At 37.9% G+C, this 18,118-nt stretch overlaps 2 protein-coding genes across 2 annotated transcripts in view; both read left to right on the plus strand.

Moving 5' to 3' along the window:
* LOC142349474 (H(+)/Cl(-) exchange transporter 5-like) overlaps positions 1–18,118 on the plus strand; it is a 47,922-nt gene that overhangs the window by 2,791 nt on the left and 27,013 nt on the right. Inside the window, exon 3 of the mRNA XM_075401060.1 lies at positions 16,955–17,167. Within this exon, the coding sequence (XP_075257175.1) occupies positions 16,955–17,167 (213 nt within the window). The remainder of the gene's footprint in view (positions 1–16,954; positions 17,168–18,118) is intronic.
* The window catches only part of LOC142349475 (uncharacterized), a 477,119-nt gene continuing 459,085 nt past the window's right edge, over positions 85–18,118 (plus strand). The window contains exon 1 of the mRNA XM_075401061.1: positions 85–94. The gene's annotated coding sequence lies outside the window, so the exon portion shown is untranslated. The remainder of the gene's footprint in view (positions 95–18,118) is intronic.

Genomic DNA, 18,118 nt, shown 5'->3' on the forward strand with positions numbered 1-18,118 from the left:
CAGTATCAGAATTTGATACTAGTAGAGCGCAAAAGCAACCAAAAAAGCAAGATTAAGTAAATATAGGCTAATTGTTGGGATAAACTTATTAAATAGTTCCATAGTCTGCAATGACTAATGATGAAAAAACTGACCTGGACAGAACTGAATCAACTTCAGCACCTGGAGGTTAAGAATACTACCCCTCAATAGTCGAATTACTGTACTAACAGTGAAAAATTCAAGAGACTCACTGGCAAACTAACGAAGGAATGGATCATCTGCGTTCTCAAAGATGCCGTATACCATGTACATCTAATATCTTGAATTCTATCGATGAAAAACATAAGCTAAATAACTGTAAAGAAAATTCTGATTTTCCGAGCCAACTTCTTAACTCAATTAATGAAGAACTTATACTGCTAATGTAGTTCAACCAGGATGTTTGTATTCCAAGGCTAAGGACCAGAAAACTCATTAGTTACGCTTAAATTTTATTTGCGTTTTGGAGAGCAAACGAAGTCAAAACCTGCCTGATTTGGATGACAAAATTGCAGTTGACAGCATTATTGGTGACCTCGGCTTAGAAAACGTTTCTACGGACTGTATCGGACTTGGTAGACCAGCATCAGCTGGAGACTCTCCTAAAAAATCTCGCCCTCTTGCTGTTACCTTTAGAAATATCTGGAGCGACGAAAATGTTTGCAAAGTCTATTGAAATGCCTTCTTACCAGAGTAAAAAATCCAGATCTCTTACCAAAAATACCAAAAACCAGATCTCTCAAGTGAGCCGTATAATTAAGCAATATATTCTGAAAAAGGAAAGAGAATTGCTTACTGATGCCACGCTTAAAAATTCGCAAGCTCAAGTTATTTGCTGATGGCCAAGAACAAACTGCACAATGACTATCTACAGTAAATATTGAAGTGCTAAACTGCCGAGGTCTTATCAGTTTTCTTAAAACACTCTGTCTAACGAACCTAGTGCCACAACGATTTCCAGAAATCTTGTGGCTTATTGAAACTCGGCTTGACAAAAATATAGAGTTTCTGAATATTTTAACCAACAAATATAGTATAGCAGCAAGAGCTGGTTGTTCTGATGGCTGGCACGGTGGAGCTTGTATTCTTTCTAAAACTTCCATCGCTTTTTCACCGGAGAAAACTACGGAAGACCACGTCTGTTGTGCGTGCTTTCCCTTGACCCTCCATCTTCTGGTTTGTGTTTATCATCCACCATGCGGCAGTAACTTTCTGAACAATATTTTAGTTTGAACTGACTTGTGTTGACTGGGGCTCATTTCATGTGGTGATCCTGGACCCACTAAATTACTAGATTACTTAATTAGCTTTAAGTTAGAACAATTGACGAACCCACTAATAATGGAGGGAGCATTTTGGACCTCGATTTCAGTAATTCCGATGCGCTGCGCTGGCACCGTCATCTCTCTAAATCTGTTTACTTGAGTGATCATAAGTTTATCACTCTCTGTATTGATGCTGAAACTGAATTAATTTCTGAAGAGACGCTTGTCTTACCATTGTCCAGTTCTCAGCCACTCGGCTGTCATAGTCTAGTCTTTTTGCGGTTAAAAGCAAAATTGAGCTCTATTTTACATTAATCGGTGTTTTGCGGATTTTTGTTCTATGCTAACTCCCTTTTATTCCCAGAAGAGAAAGAATAGCCTGTTTTACCCTTCCTTTTATAGCTCTTATAATCTGTATTGTCGTAATAAAAGAGATGCGTACTCGAGGCGACAAGTGCTATCTTTATCAGAGCTGAAATTTCTCGCAGAATCATGCTCAGATGCCATCGAGCTCGATACAACCAACCACTTCATAGAAAAAAAAATCTTAACCGAATATTCAAATACTCAGCACTGCTTTAAAACTTCTCAAGATACTTAAAAGGACGGCTTCATTCCCAGCTCTTATGTTTCCAGTGATCAGGTTCATTGATTACTCGAATAGAGACCATAACTTGTTCAGTTTTGGCATTGACAATTTAGAGGGTGCCTTGTCAAGATTGAGTCATGGTATTGGTCTTGACAATATTCCAGGAAAATTTCCTTGCACAGTTTCTTAGAAAATTGTTTTTCCCGTTTTTAATTTTTTTCCATTAAGGTCAATTGCACGTTTCTATTGCATTACCCCTGCTGATTGCCCCAATACACAAAAAAACGAGAAAGTTCATCTATCAGCATATAGACCTATCAGTAACCTCCCAAAAGTTTCAAAGGCCTTTGACAGAATCAATTACTCAAATCTCTACCCGAAATGCATCTTGGGTCCCTTGTTGTGTGTTTCATTAGTGAATTACCTGATGACTAATGATGGGCTGCTATTTTTATATGCGGACGACAGCAAAAATTGGTAACGGTTCAGTCTCTGCTCTTATATAAAGTTATCAAAATTGAAAACTAAATCAAAATGAAATCAAAATCCGGAACTATTAATGGTCATTGGCAGATCTATTGCTGACACTCAAAATTCCTGTGGAAATAACACCGTAATAGCCTCGGAAGTTATATTGATCTGGGCGTTACCATTAGTGCTATTTTGAAGTGGAATAGCCATATCCTGAGGAAAATCGTTTATAGAATTTTTACTCTATGTAAAAAATCTTCTGAAAACTCCCGAAGACCACGAAAATACGACTGTACAATTGCTATGTTCTGTCTGCATTACTGCAAGCCACTGAAGTTTGGCATCCGTCAAAAGCGTATGTATTTAAACTAGAGCTCTTTCAAACTGGAGCAACGAAGTTGTGTTCTCAAATCATCCTGTGTTGTGAGATTATGCGAATCTAGAATTCTACCAATAAGTCCACCTCTAGAAATGAAAGACATTCTTTTTCTGAAGAAACTGATAATTGGTGGATTTGATTTCGCTCTTGATCTTGTTTCAGTTGATTGTCCGAGAGGTGACTATTTTCTTCGACAAAAACCGCTAAAAGTCCCTAAGATTTCATGCAAGCTGGCCGACTCCGCTTTCGTGCGAGCTGTAATGTTTGGAAACTCCTAGCAACATTTTATAGAACTCGACGTTTTTTTTGAAGCTGAAGCGTTTAAGATGTAGCTGGAAAAACACTTAATGGCGTTTTTTGATTACAAATACACCCCGAACTCTCTAAAACTATGTTATGTGTTTTGTTATTGCAGCTAATAAAGTCTTTTACTACTACTACAATAAGCAAAACCTCTGAACTACATCCCGTTAGCGGCGAATGCCAAATCTTTCTGTGACTTTAGCAAAGCCATGTCACTCATACATATTCTGCAGAGTGGATCATTAATATGAAAACTGCTAAACAAGAAAAACGATCACAGATCCAGAAGTTTTTCAGAAATAATTTTAAGAAGGACAAGTGCCAGCATCTGGTATAGCAGTACAAGATACCGTTATCCAGAAAAATACAGGGGGGCATTGCATGTTTAATTGCTCTCGAAATTGCTCTCAAAAACAAATTTAAGAAGGACAAGTGCCAGCATCGGGTATAGTAGTGTTCCCAATGACCTTGGAAACTCAAGAAAAGCATGACTTTTTTGCTGATGATTAAAACTACCGCCAAAAACCTGAGAGTTACTCTTTCCCGAAAACATCTGACAAGAAGTCGCAACCAAATAAGAGCAACCAAAAGTCTAGAATATATGTTTCATTACATAAAATGGAGATCTACCCCCGTGATTAAGAAACATAGTCTACCTTCTGAAACGGATTTTTTTTAACAAAGAGGGTTACATCAACCCCGCCACTACCAATGACAAAAAAACAGTACCAAGATTGTCTGACCACCTGTTACACAACACCTTCTTTTGATGAGAATTCAATCTGTGATGGGCGGTTTGCGTTGAGCACAATTACAGTTCCTTAGATCGATAATAGAGCAACAAGGCAATTTTGTGCCAAGTCAATCAGCAAGAAAAGCCCCCAAGAAGATTTTTTTTTGGTCTCAGACGTCACCAAAGACGAGGAGATTTTTTTCAAGGGTTCCAGACGTCACCCAATTCAGAAGGCCTGATTTTTTTTGTCGCAGACGTCACCAAAGACGAGGAGATTTTTTTCAAGGGTTCCAGACGTCACCCGATTCAGAAGGCCTGGTTTTTTTGGTCGCAGACGTCACCAAGAGATTATTGCCCGAGGTTCCAGACGTCACCTCAGGAGTCCCTTCCCTGGTTAGACGTATCCAAAAACTGGAAGTTTTTTGCGACAAAAAATCTAAAAAAAAAAAACAGAAAATTTCCCCCAACGAGCTTTTGTGGATGATTTGTGAAAGAAATAGCCATGAGAAACTACATGTCGCACTTAGCAAAAGAAAAACACTCAAGTTGCACGAAAAAACGATATAGCGTTTTTGCATCGGAAAAATTCGAAAACATGTTTTTTTTAGATTTGTCGAAAAAAATCTACGACAGTATAATTACTAGTTGAATAGAACACCTCAGTTGGAGCTTAAATTGACTTTTTCTTAGTCTAGTTGTTTATGTGAAATTTTTGCTCAAAAAACAAAGTTGCAAAAGTGCTTTTTTAAGCGTCAAAAATCAAAAAACGTTATTCCAACGTTTTAATGAAAACTTTTTAATAAATCCAAGAAAACCTAATGGTTGGGCCTTTCTCAGTTTGCTATAATACAAGTTTTAAATTTAGTTTATAGATTTTGCAATTTAAAAAAGAGGCGAATAGTATTTAACAAAAATTGCATCTCTGACTTTAAAAATTCAGAAAACGTTTTCTTGACGTTATGATATAAACAAGTAGTAGATCCAAGAAAACCTATTGATTGGGTGCCCTCAGTTCGCTATAAAACAAGTTTAATAGTTAGTTTATGGACTTCGCGTTTTAGCAAAGAGACAACTAGAATTTGGCAAAAATTGCATCTCTGACTTTAAAAATTCAAAAAACGTTTTCTTGACGTTGTGATATAAAGAATTAGTAGATCCAAGAAAACCTATTGATTGGGTCCCCTCAGTTCGCTATAAAACAAGTTTAATAGTTAGTTTATGGACTTTGCGTTTTAGCAAAGAGACAACTAGAATTTGGCAAAAATTGCATCTCTGACTTTAAAAATTCAAAAAACGTTTTCTTGACGCTATGATATAAACAATTAGTAGATCCAAGAAAAACTATTGATTGGGCTCCCTCAGTTTGCTATAAAACAAGTTTAATAGTTAGTTTATGGACTTTGCGTTTTAGCAAAGAGACAAGTAGAATTTGGCAAAAATTGCATCTTTGACTTTAAAAATTCAAAAAACGTTTTCTTGACGTTATGATATAAACAAGTCGTAGATCCAAGAAAAACTATTGATTGGGCCCCCTCAGTTTGCTATAATACGAGTTTAATAATTAGTTTATGGACTTTGCCCTTTAGCAAAGAGACGATTAGAATTTTGCATCTTTGACTTTAAAAATTCAAAAAACGTTTTCTTGACGTTATGATATATACAATTAGTAGATCCAAGAAAACCTATTGATTGGGCCCCCCTAGTTTGCTGTAATACATGTTTGCAAGTTAGTTTGCGGACTTTGCTTTTTAGCAAAGAGACAACTATAATTTGGCAAAAATTGCATCTTTGACTTTAAAAACTCAAAAAACGTTTTCTTGACGTTTTGACATAAACAATTAGTAGATCGAAAAAACCTATTGATTGGCCCTCTTCAGTTTGCTATAATACAAAATTTAAAGTTAGTTTATGGATTTTGCATTTTAACGTAGAGACAACTAGAATTTGGCAAAATCGCAACTTTAACATTAAAAATTCAAAAAACGTTTTCTTTACGTTTTGACATAACCAATTACTAGATCCAAGAAAACATATTGATTGGGCCCCCTCAGTTTGCTATAAAGCATGTTTAAAAGTCAGTTTATGAATTTTGCATTTTAACAAAGAGGCAACTAGATTGCGGCAAAATTGCATCTTTGACTTTAAAAAATCCAAAAACGTTTTATTGACGTTTTGTTATAAACAATTAGTAGACCAAAGAAAGCCTATTCATTGAGCACCCTCAGTTTGTTACAAAACAAGCTTCAAATACTGTTTATCCATTTTGCATTTTAATAAAGAGGCAACTTAAAATTGGCAAAATTGCTTCTTTGACTAAAAAAAATTCAAAAAAAAAACTTTTCTTGACGTTTTGATAAACAATTAGTAGATATTAGAATACCTATTCATTGAGCCCCCTCAGTTTGGATTTAAACAAGCTTCAAATTTAGTTTTTCGTTTTTGCATTTAGTAAAGAGGCAACAGAACATTTGCAAAATTGCTTCTTTCAAAAAAAAACGTTTTCCCAACGTTTTCGTTAAAACATTTATTAAATCCAAGAGAACCTATTGATCGCAGCGCTTCATTTTATTTCAAAAGAAGTTGATAATTTTTTTTTATCTTTTTCGCAAAACTGCAAAGAAGCAACAGAAAAGTGGCAAAATTGCTTCTCTGACTTATAGAAACCAAAACACATTTTTTTCTACCTTTTATTTAAAAATATCAACCGAGTTTAAAAAACTTATTGAATCAGCCTCCTCACTTCATTACAAAACAAGCTAAGAAATTTTGTTTTTTAAACTACTTCGCAAAACCGTGAAGAACGCAGAGAAAAGTTCCTAAAACGCTTCTTCAAAATAAACCTATAAAGGAATTTGTGTTTTCTTTGATCTTAATTGCATACTAATAGCCGCGAGCCTAGTTAATGGGGTAGTATGTATTCTTAAGAAAACGAGACAATCACATTTTCTGTTTTCAAGTTATGCATACTACTAGCCGCGCGCCTAGTTAATGGGGTAGTATGCACTGAAAACTTCAAAAAAAGGAAAACTTAAGAACTCTTTTCTTTAGCTGAAAAGCAAGAAAATCAAAAGCTCGAAATATCTCCCCACTCAAATTTGCTCACTTAAATAATCCCTTTGAGTTGAAAAACTTAAACGTCTCTTCCTTTCTGTCCGCGGTCTCAGAAGTTGCCGCAAGAAGTCCGCTAGCCCCCTTTTCGGTCTCAGTAGTCACCAGATAGAAGGAGAGCTTTTTTGGTGTCAGTAGTTACCATTGTAAATGATCTTCAAAACTTAGTGTCAGCACTTACAAAAGCGTTTAGAATTTTCAAAGTAAAGATTTCAAAAGTTTTAAAGAAATCAAGAAGCAAGCAGTTCAACTTAAGGAGAAGGAATTTCAAATGAGCTTCAGCACAAATCGAGTTGTCTTGTCTGCTTGTCTGTAGCTCACGTTGCCTATTCGCACCGCATAAAAAAAACGTTTTGATCTTTTTTAACACAGGGTCTAAGCAGTAGCAATCTCTAAGCAATTTTTATTCCCTCTTCAAAAAAAGTGTTTGTCCTTGTATAAGTTTGTAATAAAAACCATTCAAAAGCCATACACTTATTCTACTGAAGAGAAATTTTTGATTTTCTTGAGTTTAGCGATTATTTGGTCGTGTCTATTGTAATAACGAAACAAGCGCGCGCAAAAGGTTTTTTTCCTCTTTTTTAGAGATAAAACTAGCTAGATTTAGCACAACAAAACACAAGGATTTTATTTTTTTTTTCAGAAAAGTTGCGTCGTAGTTTTCAACAACACAAAACCTGGGGCTGATTAGCCTCACGGTGCCATTAACATTGTTTTTTAACTTTGAAATTTGCGTCACTCCGGCTTCGAAGCCGTTTTTTACCTGTTAATACGAAAATGACCAACAAGAGCAAGATGACAAAGAAGAACAGTCAAAGTTGTCAATACGCGTTAAACAAATTCAAAATCGCAGAGCTCAGTTTGAAAAGCAAGCTGGACCTCTTAAAATCTGCTATCGATCAGCGAATGAGTTTCAGATCACTCACCCTGCTCATCAATAAAGCAAAAGCAAATGTTGACGAGCTGAAAACAACAATTGATGCCGTGTTAAAAGAAAGTCCGAACTCCAGCAGCACTTCATCTGTCATGGAATGACATTCAAACCTTCTGTCACGTCTAGAGAAAATTGAACACGAAATTGACAGTTTAGATGACGGTGGACTACTCAGCAAATCTTCAACTAGGATACGCGATGATGTCAGTGTAACAACTCATACGACTGACAGATATCCAACCCCACAGAGATGCTCACCATCAATGAACGAGATTCCAGAAGCAAGCAACCCAGAACGTTCATCATTTTCCAACAAAACACCACCGAGACCGGAGAAAACATCACTGTTTTTGTCCGAATTCCACAGGACCAAACCAATGTTGTCAAAGTTTTTAAATGGCAACAACGAGTATCCCCTTTCTATTGGAATGAGTGCATCTAGTTCATTCAGAGCAATTAACATCAATAACACAGTTGAATCCAAAACACAAGTGAAACACTCGGATAAAAATTTTGCGAAACCTGAGACGACCGTCGCAAAGACGACGATCGTTTTGCTCTCAGTGATACAACATTATCTGCTGTCGATAATTTTACAGTCAACCAGCAGCAGCTTAAAGCTGACAATGATTCAATTCAGCCGCTTAGTTTTGTAAGCACGCAAAATAAGTTTCAAAACCATTTTCCTCAGGAAAACCTTAATAATCAATTTCAGTCAAAAAACATAATATCTGAATTTTCTCGAGATTTCGCCGACGAACGTTTTCAGACACAAACTTTTGAACCAAAGAGCATAGGTTGTTCCAAATACCAAGGAACACATAATCCGCGTCTGATAAATCCCATTCCTGTCAAATATTACAGTCAACAAAACCCACAGAACCTAGATTTTGATCTGCCAAGGACAAAACAAACATTTGAACTGAGTAACACAATGACAAATTTTAATCAGTTCTATGAATGTTCCTGCCAAAACGCGAACAACTTTCAAACGTCTAACATAACTTCTTTACCATTGCATAATGGACATGAGTTGAAAAACACAGAGAATAAAATTTTGCCTGGAAGCTTTACTCAATTCCAGTCGCAGTCACACGTCGAAACCGTTGGCATTGAGCCTCTCAACCCATTTGGTGTTCAACAAACCACCTGTTCAAAACCATTAGCTGATAGTATTCCCATTGCTCCGTCAATCTCAACGTTTCCCTCACAAGCACTGCCTTCAGCAGAGCGAAAACCTGAACAACAATTTCCACATTCACATCAGATTTCCAGCGTATTACATCCAATATCAATTGAATGTTCCAAAAACCCTTCATTTGAAATCAATTCATTACCATGGACCTCAAACACAGCTCCATATTGGAAGAATCCAACAAGTAAACACTCAATCAAGTTACCACCTCTTACGATTCAAACTTTTAATGGCAACCCATTGAAGTACCACGAATGGATAAACAATTTTTTTTGCCGACACGTTATTATAGCACAGCTTTAAACGAACTCATGTCATATTTTGGTGATCCTACTATAGTGGTGAACGCCTTCATAAATCAATTGGAAAAGTGGAAATGAACTAATGACTATAACAAACAAAACTTTGTAGCCTTTGCTTCGTGCTTGAAACGTTTAGTGCAAGCTTTCCAATACTTGGGATACACAGTGGACCTACAGAGCTCAACACTTATGAAGACAGCTAAAGAAAAAGTCCCGCATAACGTCCTCCTCAAATGGACAGAGCACACTGTTACATCAACCGAAACACCAACTACTCTAGTTGAATTCCAGAAATGGTTAGAAGTTCAAGCTCATGTGTACGATAGATAAACCGCGAAAACCTCCAGCAAAATAACCTTCATAGAAACAATTCTAATAATTCTGGGAACTCGAACGTCAGCAATAATCACGCAAGAAATTTAAGTACCCAAAGTTCAGGATTTTCAGCACAGCCGACTAACCGAAATCAGTCAACAACAATAAGCAGTAGCGGTACTGTGAAACCACCTAGCGCTCCGCCATTTCCACCCCTAAACAACGTAAATCAATCAAAGCGTATTTGCGAGAAATGTCGTGGAAACCATATATTAGCCACCTGTCCCGATTACCAAAATTGTAGCCCAAGCCAGCGATTTGATATTGTAAGCAAGAGAAATCTTTGCTCGAACTGTTTGAGCAATAAACACAAGAAGCAAAACTGCCCATCAACAAAACGCTGCCAAACATGCAGCGGATACCACCACACAACACTGCATGACCCTGGCAAAATTATCAAGCGTCAGCCAGCTGCTTTTTGCCACCAGCAATTCCACAGGATCAAATGTTACCAACCAAGAAAATCAGCGTGTCAAACAGCAATATGAACCAGGAAGTAACAACAACGCAAGCATCTCATCTAAATCACAAAACAGCCGCTACGGACAGTCTTTTGCAAACAAAAATCAGAATCAATTTCAGCGCGCTAATTTGAACAATGCCAACCAAAATTTTAGCGTGAATCATCTACAGTCTACTCCAAAAGAATGGTTCGAACAACTTCAACTTATCCCACTATCTTTTCTAAACGGCAAGAAAGCTTTCGATACGTACGCTCTGATCGATCCAGGAAGCCAATTTACTTTCATACTTGACAAAATCACAGAGTTCCTTGCTCTTCCATGCGAAGATCAAGAAGCCACTACGCTTCAGTATCTTAACACAGAGCATGATATGCCACTTTCAAAAATTTTTGAACAAGTGACAGTTGCACCCTACGAAAATTTGGATCAAAATTTTCAAATTACAACAACTTATAGCACTCCTTGTTTAAATGTAGCCCCAGCTAATTTATTTGAACTCAACCCGCTTTTTGATGCATTCAAAGAATTGCGTCACATTCATTTCCCAGAAATAGCTGAAGGCAAAATTGGTGCACTTTTGGGAATAAACACTTTTGCTTTCACACATCCAGTTGAAGTCATCGCGGCAACTAGAAACCAGCCTTTCGGCGTAAAGACGAGGCTTGGATGGACCCTAGCTGGAGAGTACGAAAGAGTGCAATAGCAACCCAAACAAAGATTTCACCTGCAGAAACAGTACGTGTACCAGGTATCACGACAAAGCTCCGACGATCAGCCCCTCGATGAATTGCTTGAGCAATTCTGGAAAATTGAAGCCGAAGGAACTCAACCCGAGAGTGAATCTTCAAATCCCACTGACAAGGAAGCCCTTGACATATTGAAAAAGAGAATCACTTACAATGGCGAGAGGTACGAAATTGGACTCCTTTGGAGAAAGCCATTGAGGATAGAAAATAACTATTTCGCAGCTTTCAGCCAGCTGAAAAGTCTTCATAAGCGACTCAGTAATGACATCCAATTGAAAGAGTTATACGAGCAAACTCTCACAACAGATCTTCAAAAATTTTATGTCAAGCTAGTTGAAATGCAGCAGCCAGAACCCGAGAAAATTTGGTATTTGTCTCATCACCCGGTGTTTAATCCAAACGAGCCCGGAAAAGTGCGCAGAGTACCAAATGCTGCGGCCAAGTTTAAAGGCCAATCTTTGAACTCCAATTTGATCACAGGACCAGATTTGCTGAACAACTTGGTAGGAATCCTTCTGAGGTTTCGTGAAAATACAGTTGCTATTCTCTCTGATTTTGAAGGCATGTTCATGCAGATAGCAATAAGGCTTGGGGACCAATCTGCACTAAGCTTTCTCTGGCCCAATGAAGAGATTGTTAAACATTACCAGTTCACCAGATTAATTTTTGGAGCAACCTGCTCCCCCTTTTGTGCAATTTTCGTGCTGAACCGTTGCGCAGAAGATAATGCAATTGAATTTCCAAAAGCAGTTTCTGCAATCAAAAACAGTTTTTATATGGACGACTATATCCAATCTTTGCCGTCTATAGAAGAGAAGAAGCAATTGAAATCATTAACCACATTAACCAGACTAAAAGTAGCCTTCATAAAGGTGGCTTTCGCTTGTCAAAATTTGTGTCAAACAAACATGAAGCCCTAAGGTTCATTGAGCAAAAAGATCGAGATGAACTGAAAGAGATTAATAGAGTCCTCGGTCAGAATTGGAATACCAGAACTGACTGTTTTCTAATGAAGTCATTAGAACAATTTCCCCGAAATGCAAGTGAGTATACAAAGGAAAATGTTCAGCTTAGTATCAACCATTTTCGACCCCCTAGGAATTTTGTCCCCGCTCACAATAAGAATCAAAATGCTTTTACAACAAATCTGGAAGCTAGGCAAGAAGTGGGATGAAACACTTCCCACAGAACTTCATTCCAACCTGCAAAAAGTGCTCGATAGTTACTTTGCAATGCCTGATATCGAAATCCCCAGATGGTTGAACTCTTCAACGAATAAGGAAAATAATCACCAGCTCCATGTCTTTATTGACGCCTCAACTTTTGCATTGGCAGCAGTTGCTTGCATTCGCACCCAAAAACAGGACGAAATCTTTCAAACATCTTTGCTTGGAAAATGCAAAGTTGCACCAATAAAACAAATTAGTGTGCCAAAATTAGAACTCGAAGCAGCCGTTTTAGGTACACGCCTCCGCACATTGATACAAACCGAAATGACATTAATATTTGAAAAAGTCTACTTGTGGACAGATAGTCGTGTTGTCTTAGATTGGATCAGCTCAACTAAGAAACAAAACGTTTTTGTCTCGAATCGACTCGAAGAACTCGAAGAAAACAACTAAAACTGATTGGTGGAATCATGTCCCAACTAATATTAATCCAACCGACCATAGAACGCGTGGACTTGAGCCATCAGAAATCCCCCCGAAATGGGTTACAGGTCCACAATTTTTGCAAGACACTGAAAAATCTTGGGAAGATATGAAAAAGATTTCAACCGTGGGTGCCGTAACCAGAAAACCAAAAACAGCAACCAAACTTGTTCTAGACCCGAACCGCTTTTCAACTTGGAATAAGCTACTTTTAACCCTCGCAACTGTCTTCAATTTAATTTACAGAGCTAAGAAGAATCGTTCCAACAAATGTCAATACACTAAAGAGGATGTTTGTTTATCTCAAAATTTTCTGCTAAAGTTAGCTCAAAACAATGCTTTCTCTTCAACAATCAACGCATTAAAAAGAACACAAAAGTTGGACGCCAAGAGCAAATTGAAAAACTTAAATCCAGTAATTGACAAAAATGGACTCCTACGATCTAGTGGCCGTCTCCTATTTGCTCCAACAGAATTGGAGATCAAAAAATGTCCAATAATCTTGGACGCAAAGGAAAAGATCGCGATACTATACCTTGAACATGCGCACAGAAATTGTGCTCATCAAGCAACAGAACGGGTCAAAGCATTCGTACAACAACGCTACTACGTCATCGGACTTCGAAAAACACTACTTTCACTAAAATACCGATGTTTTTTGTGTCGCCCTTTTGACCTTCAGAGTATTCAACCGGTAATGGCACCACTTCCTGCATTCCGCTTCCCCACTGAAGAAACCAAATTTCCGTTTGCCAACACAGGACTGGACTTTTTTGGCCCGTTTTATATTGAAGACAAACAAGGCAATATCGAGAAACATTATAGACTTATTTTTACATGCCTCGTTACGCGAGCAGTCCATTTGGAAACATGTCCAGATTTAAATACAGACACCTTCCTCAATCATATCGACGGTTCACCTGCCGAAGATGCCAACCTATTTTTATTGTACAGCGACAATGGAAAAACATTTGTCGGCGCCTCCGAAGAGCTGAAGAAGTCGGTTAAAGCTTTAGACAAAGACAAGATTTATAAAGCCCTAGCTGCAGTCAAAACCACATTGAAATTTAACCCACCGTATGGCCCTCATTTTGGTGGCGTGTGGGAGCGATTGATTCAGAGCGCCAAGAGGACACTCTTGATCATTCTAGGATCTAAGCGTCTCTCCTTCGAAATCTTTGAAACAATAGTGGTTGAAGTCGAAGCAATTCTGAATTCCAGACCCTTGACAAACGTTGCTGATCAGCCTGAAAACGAAGAACCACTCACTCCTAACCATTTCCTTATCCAACGCCCGTACAGTTCCCTGCCACCCGGAAACTTTGGAGATCAACAGCCAGCTAGTTTCAAGAACTGGAAGCACGTGCAGCAGTTGATGAACCACATGTGGCGGCGCTTGATTAAGGAATACCTGCCGACATTACTCAAGAGACGTAAATGGACAGACAACAACCAGCCTCCTCTGAAAGTTGGAGATGTTGTGTGGGTACTCAAAGACTTGACGCCGAGAGGAATCTGGCCCCTTGGAAGAGTTGTGGAAACATCCCCTGGGCGAGACGGGGAGGTACGAGTTGCCAAAGTAAAAAGGCTTACGGCTCGTTCTTGCGTCCGGTCGCCGGCCTCGCACAGGTTTTTTCTCCGTAGTTTTTTTTGTAATTCAAATTTTTCGCGCCGGCCTCAGGCAACATGAGCTACATCCACCCCTTTGATGTTATTACCCTTACAGTATTTACATTTCCAATTATATAGGTTCACGATATCGGATCAAACGACAATCAAGATGATCTTCAACCCCTGCCCTCCTTCTTGGAGCATGTTCCCAATGACCTTGGAAACTCAAAAGCATGACTTTTTGCTGATGATTAAAACTACCGCCGAAAACCTGAGAGTTACTCTTTCCCGAAAACATCTGACAAGAAGTCGAAACCAAATAAGAGCAACCAAAAGTCTAGAATATATGTTTCATTATAAGTAGTACAAGTAGTACAAGATACCGTTATCAAGAAAAATACAGGGGGGCATTGCATGTTTAATTGCTCTCGAACGAAGTTTGATGCAATTAGTATGAGCATATGTTTCGTGTTACGACCCGAAGAGGAGTTTTGCTATTGTAATTTTTTTTTGTATTTTTTAGCTGAAGCAAACTTGTTAATGAATTCAACTTTGATTTCTTTCATTTCGAACATTAAAATGTTTCGGAACGTTTACTTGTGTTTTCGATCATTGGAATTTAACAATAGCTCAGTTTTTAATAAATACTAGTCTTGAACTGCTTTAATAAATACTTATCTTGAACTGCTAGCCAAACCACAAAGCCCCTCACTTCAACCTACCTACCTCCTTCCCCCAGCTACCTCCTACCTACCCCCTTCCCCCAACCACCTCCACCCACATGCGTAACCCCTCTCAACTCTATACTCCACAATAAACTATCTTCCCCCTACCTACCTCAGCCCCCCTCCGCAAACTGAAAATGTTTCTGCATTCGTAAATCGCTTTCCATAGTTTTTATTAGGCAACTATTTTTTGTTCTCTTTGGTTTTTCTGATTTGCATAAGGTTAGGTAAGAGTTTATATTGAACGGCTCTTGGAGTCGTTTCCCCTATTCGACTGGTTACGACTCGAAGAGGAGCATTGAGATTCTACAGGTTTTTTTAGCCGAAGTCATGACTTGAAATTTGATTTTTGTTTTGTTGAATTTTGTTTTAGAACAATGGACTTTATAAGGAGCTTAGTTTGTAATGTATACTAATTAAGAACTGATGGTATTATTCAAGGTTAAAAGGTTATTTCGAGAATTTGAGTCCATATAATTTCATCCAACCTATCTAAACTACTCAACTTGCCCTCACACATCTAGCCCCACTCCTACCTCCCCCAACTCGCCCTAACCAGCCCCTACCAACTCACATTTCTCACTAAAAATTGGTTTTTTAAACTGTATATTGCTTTTTTATTTCATTTTTCATATTTCTAAACTAGGTATGATTAGATAAGTTTTTATTGCACGACTCTTTGAGTCGTTTCTGGTATTCTGTCGGCTATTTTTATATTTTTGTTGCAAAACAATTGTTTTATCTTTTTTAATTTTTCGAATGACTGTTCGCCCTTAACTATCAAAAATCAAGTTAAATGTTCATTGAAATCGGTGTCTTTTTAATCTTAAAAGTGGTATATAATAACCTCTAAGTCACTTCTGGAGCCGCTAGTCCCCCGTCCTCCAGGCTATCCCCCGCCCCGTCTCACACTGACTGCGGCAGGATGCTATTGATTATAGCTACCACCAGTCGTTCGAGAGCAATTATTCCGATGTTAGTCGGTTGTTTTAAGATTGGGTCTATCTTAAAACATGTAGTGCCCCCGCTCTATTTGATAAATTACGATACCATATACTACTAAAAAGCCAGCCTCTTTGGGTTGCCCTCCATGTAGCAATGTCAGAATCTTAAAATGATTTTGTGAAATCCTGACTCATCTTTGAAAAAATTTTTAATCTCTCATTTTCTCAATATATCAGTTTTGAGTTACAAGATAAAGTTCAGTTTTCTAGAGTTTTAATTTCGACTGATGGTTCTCAAGTGTTATAGAACTAATTTTTTTTACTTCGATCTGGAGTGCTCTTTTTAAAATGTTTTCTGATTTCTCAAGTTGGTCAATATCTGATTTTATAATATCTGGTACACTATCTCATTTTTTGTTAATGTATATATACACACACGAACAAATAACGTTACCTATATCAGTGGAATTGCTTCAACTTCTCTTCCGATATTTACTTAGGGGCAAACTACTTCTTTATAATGCTTTGAATATACACTCAAAATTTTTGGGTTAGGGTCCCAGATGGAAATGCGAACCAAATTATGCCTTGAAATAATTTTGAAAATTGAATTTTTGAAAGGATTTTAAAAGCTTTTCACGGATAAGTTGGGAATTCGTTACGTAAAAATGAGTGGTGAGAAATGAGTGCACGACAAATAGTTCAGTAATCGTCAAGTATAGGTTACGTGACTTTGTTGAATTTGCTGAGATAATCTGGAATCGAGAGCCTGATTATCGATAACCTCATAGCAGTGTGGGATTAAAGTTAGAATTTCAAAGTGACATTGGCAAGTCACGTAACGTTGCTTTAAACACTCATTTGCGAGTTTTGAAGGATCTATTCTGCCCCCCCCCCCCCCGTGGCGTAGTGGGAATGTATATTTTATGACCCCCAGGCGCATGTGCTCTTTTTACATAGTAACGTGCTATAAAACAACATATAATTTGTAATTGGGGGAGTAAAAAATACTGGGGGGGGGACAGAGTAGATCCGTTTTGAAATCAGACACTGTGTAGCAAAATATGGCACTGTAGGGTCTGAGATTTTAAAACTTGCACGTGCGTGTTTCAAGTATTGCGAAATATCTATTTTTAGTCGGCTGTCTGGCAGGCATTGTTGCGTCTATAATCGACATTGGTGCCCAGTGGATGACAGATCTGAGATATGGACTCTGTGTGGGCAACAGTCCCACATTGAACGATGGCCCTCAGCTCTGGTTTGGAAGAGAGCAGTGCTGCTGGGCAGACGAGGGCAAGTTCGAGTCACTTGAAGAATGCCATCAGTGGCAAACTTGGAGTGAACTCATTGGTCAGTCAGTTGCGATCTGTTCAGCCCTACCCGTCCCTCTCCGACTGTAATGGGATTATAACTTTTACAAACCCAGCCGGAGATTATGTTTTTAAACAAAGCAACGTACTATATAACACAAAATGTGCAACTGGGGATCATAAAAAGCTTCGGGATAACTCCCGTAATTGTTGCATCCCGCTGGAATTTAAGTGGGTTTTTAATTATAGTTGCGAAGCTGTAAGCTGAGCGGATCTATGTTGCGGTGCTCTTAGTTTTTACGACTCGAAGAGGAGTATTGGTTTTCTTAAGGTTTTTTTTACCGGAAGTACTATTCGTTCAGACGCTGTTTTGACCTGAAAGCGAAAGTGAGAAAAATTGCTGTGTGAACTATTTTTTTCTGAGCGAGAGAAATTTTTGATCATGCGCTGCGTTTAGTGAATGAAAATGCGTACAAAAATGGAATAAGTTACCACATTGGCTTCAGTTGGCAGAAAATGAAAACGTTTTTAAGAAAACGTTGAATGATTTCTCGCTCTCACAACATGAAAAAATTCCTTTGAATAGTAACGTAGGAGTTTTTAAAAGTTATTTTTATTTTTAGGAAGAAAAGAATCGAAAGAAAATTTTATAATGTGATTCTTTAAGAAAATTGTTGATGTTTATTATATTATTTTGTTTGAATGATTTGAAATATTTTTTGTTTCAGGTATATTTAACCGTATGATTATAATTTTAATTTACTTGTTGCAAAAAAAACTTACCCTCTTAAAAAAAGTAGTTTTTGACGGAATGGCACATATAGATGACCGTTTTTAGCCGTTTTTTCGTCGAAGTGGCCCAATTTTTTTGCTTGTAATTTGGTTTTTGTAGAAATGATTTTTATTCGATGCTTTTTTGGAAATGTAAACCTTGGAGTTTAATATCACCGTGTTTTGCAGAGCCTGAAAACGCGTTTCGAGTTCAAAATAG

Source organism: Convolutriloba macropyga, chromosome 11 (assembly GCF_964194025.1).
Source record: "Convolutriloba macropyga chromosome 11, txConMacr16.3, whole genome shotgun sequence".
NCBI classification, from domain to species: domain Eukaryota; kingdom Metazoa; phylum Xenacoelomorpha; order Acoela; family Convolutidae; genus Convolutriloba; species Convolutriloba macropyga.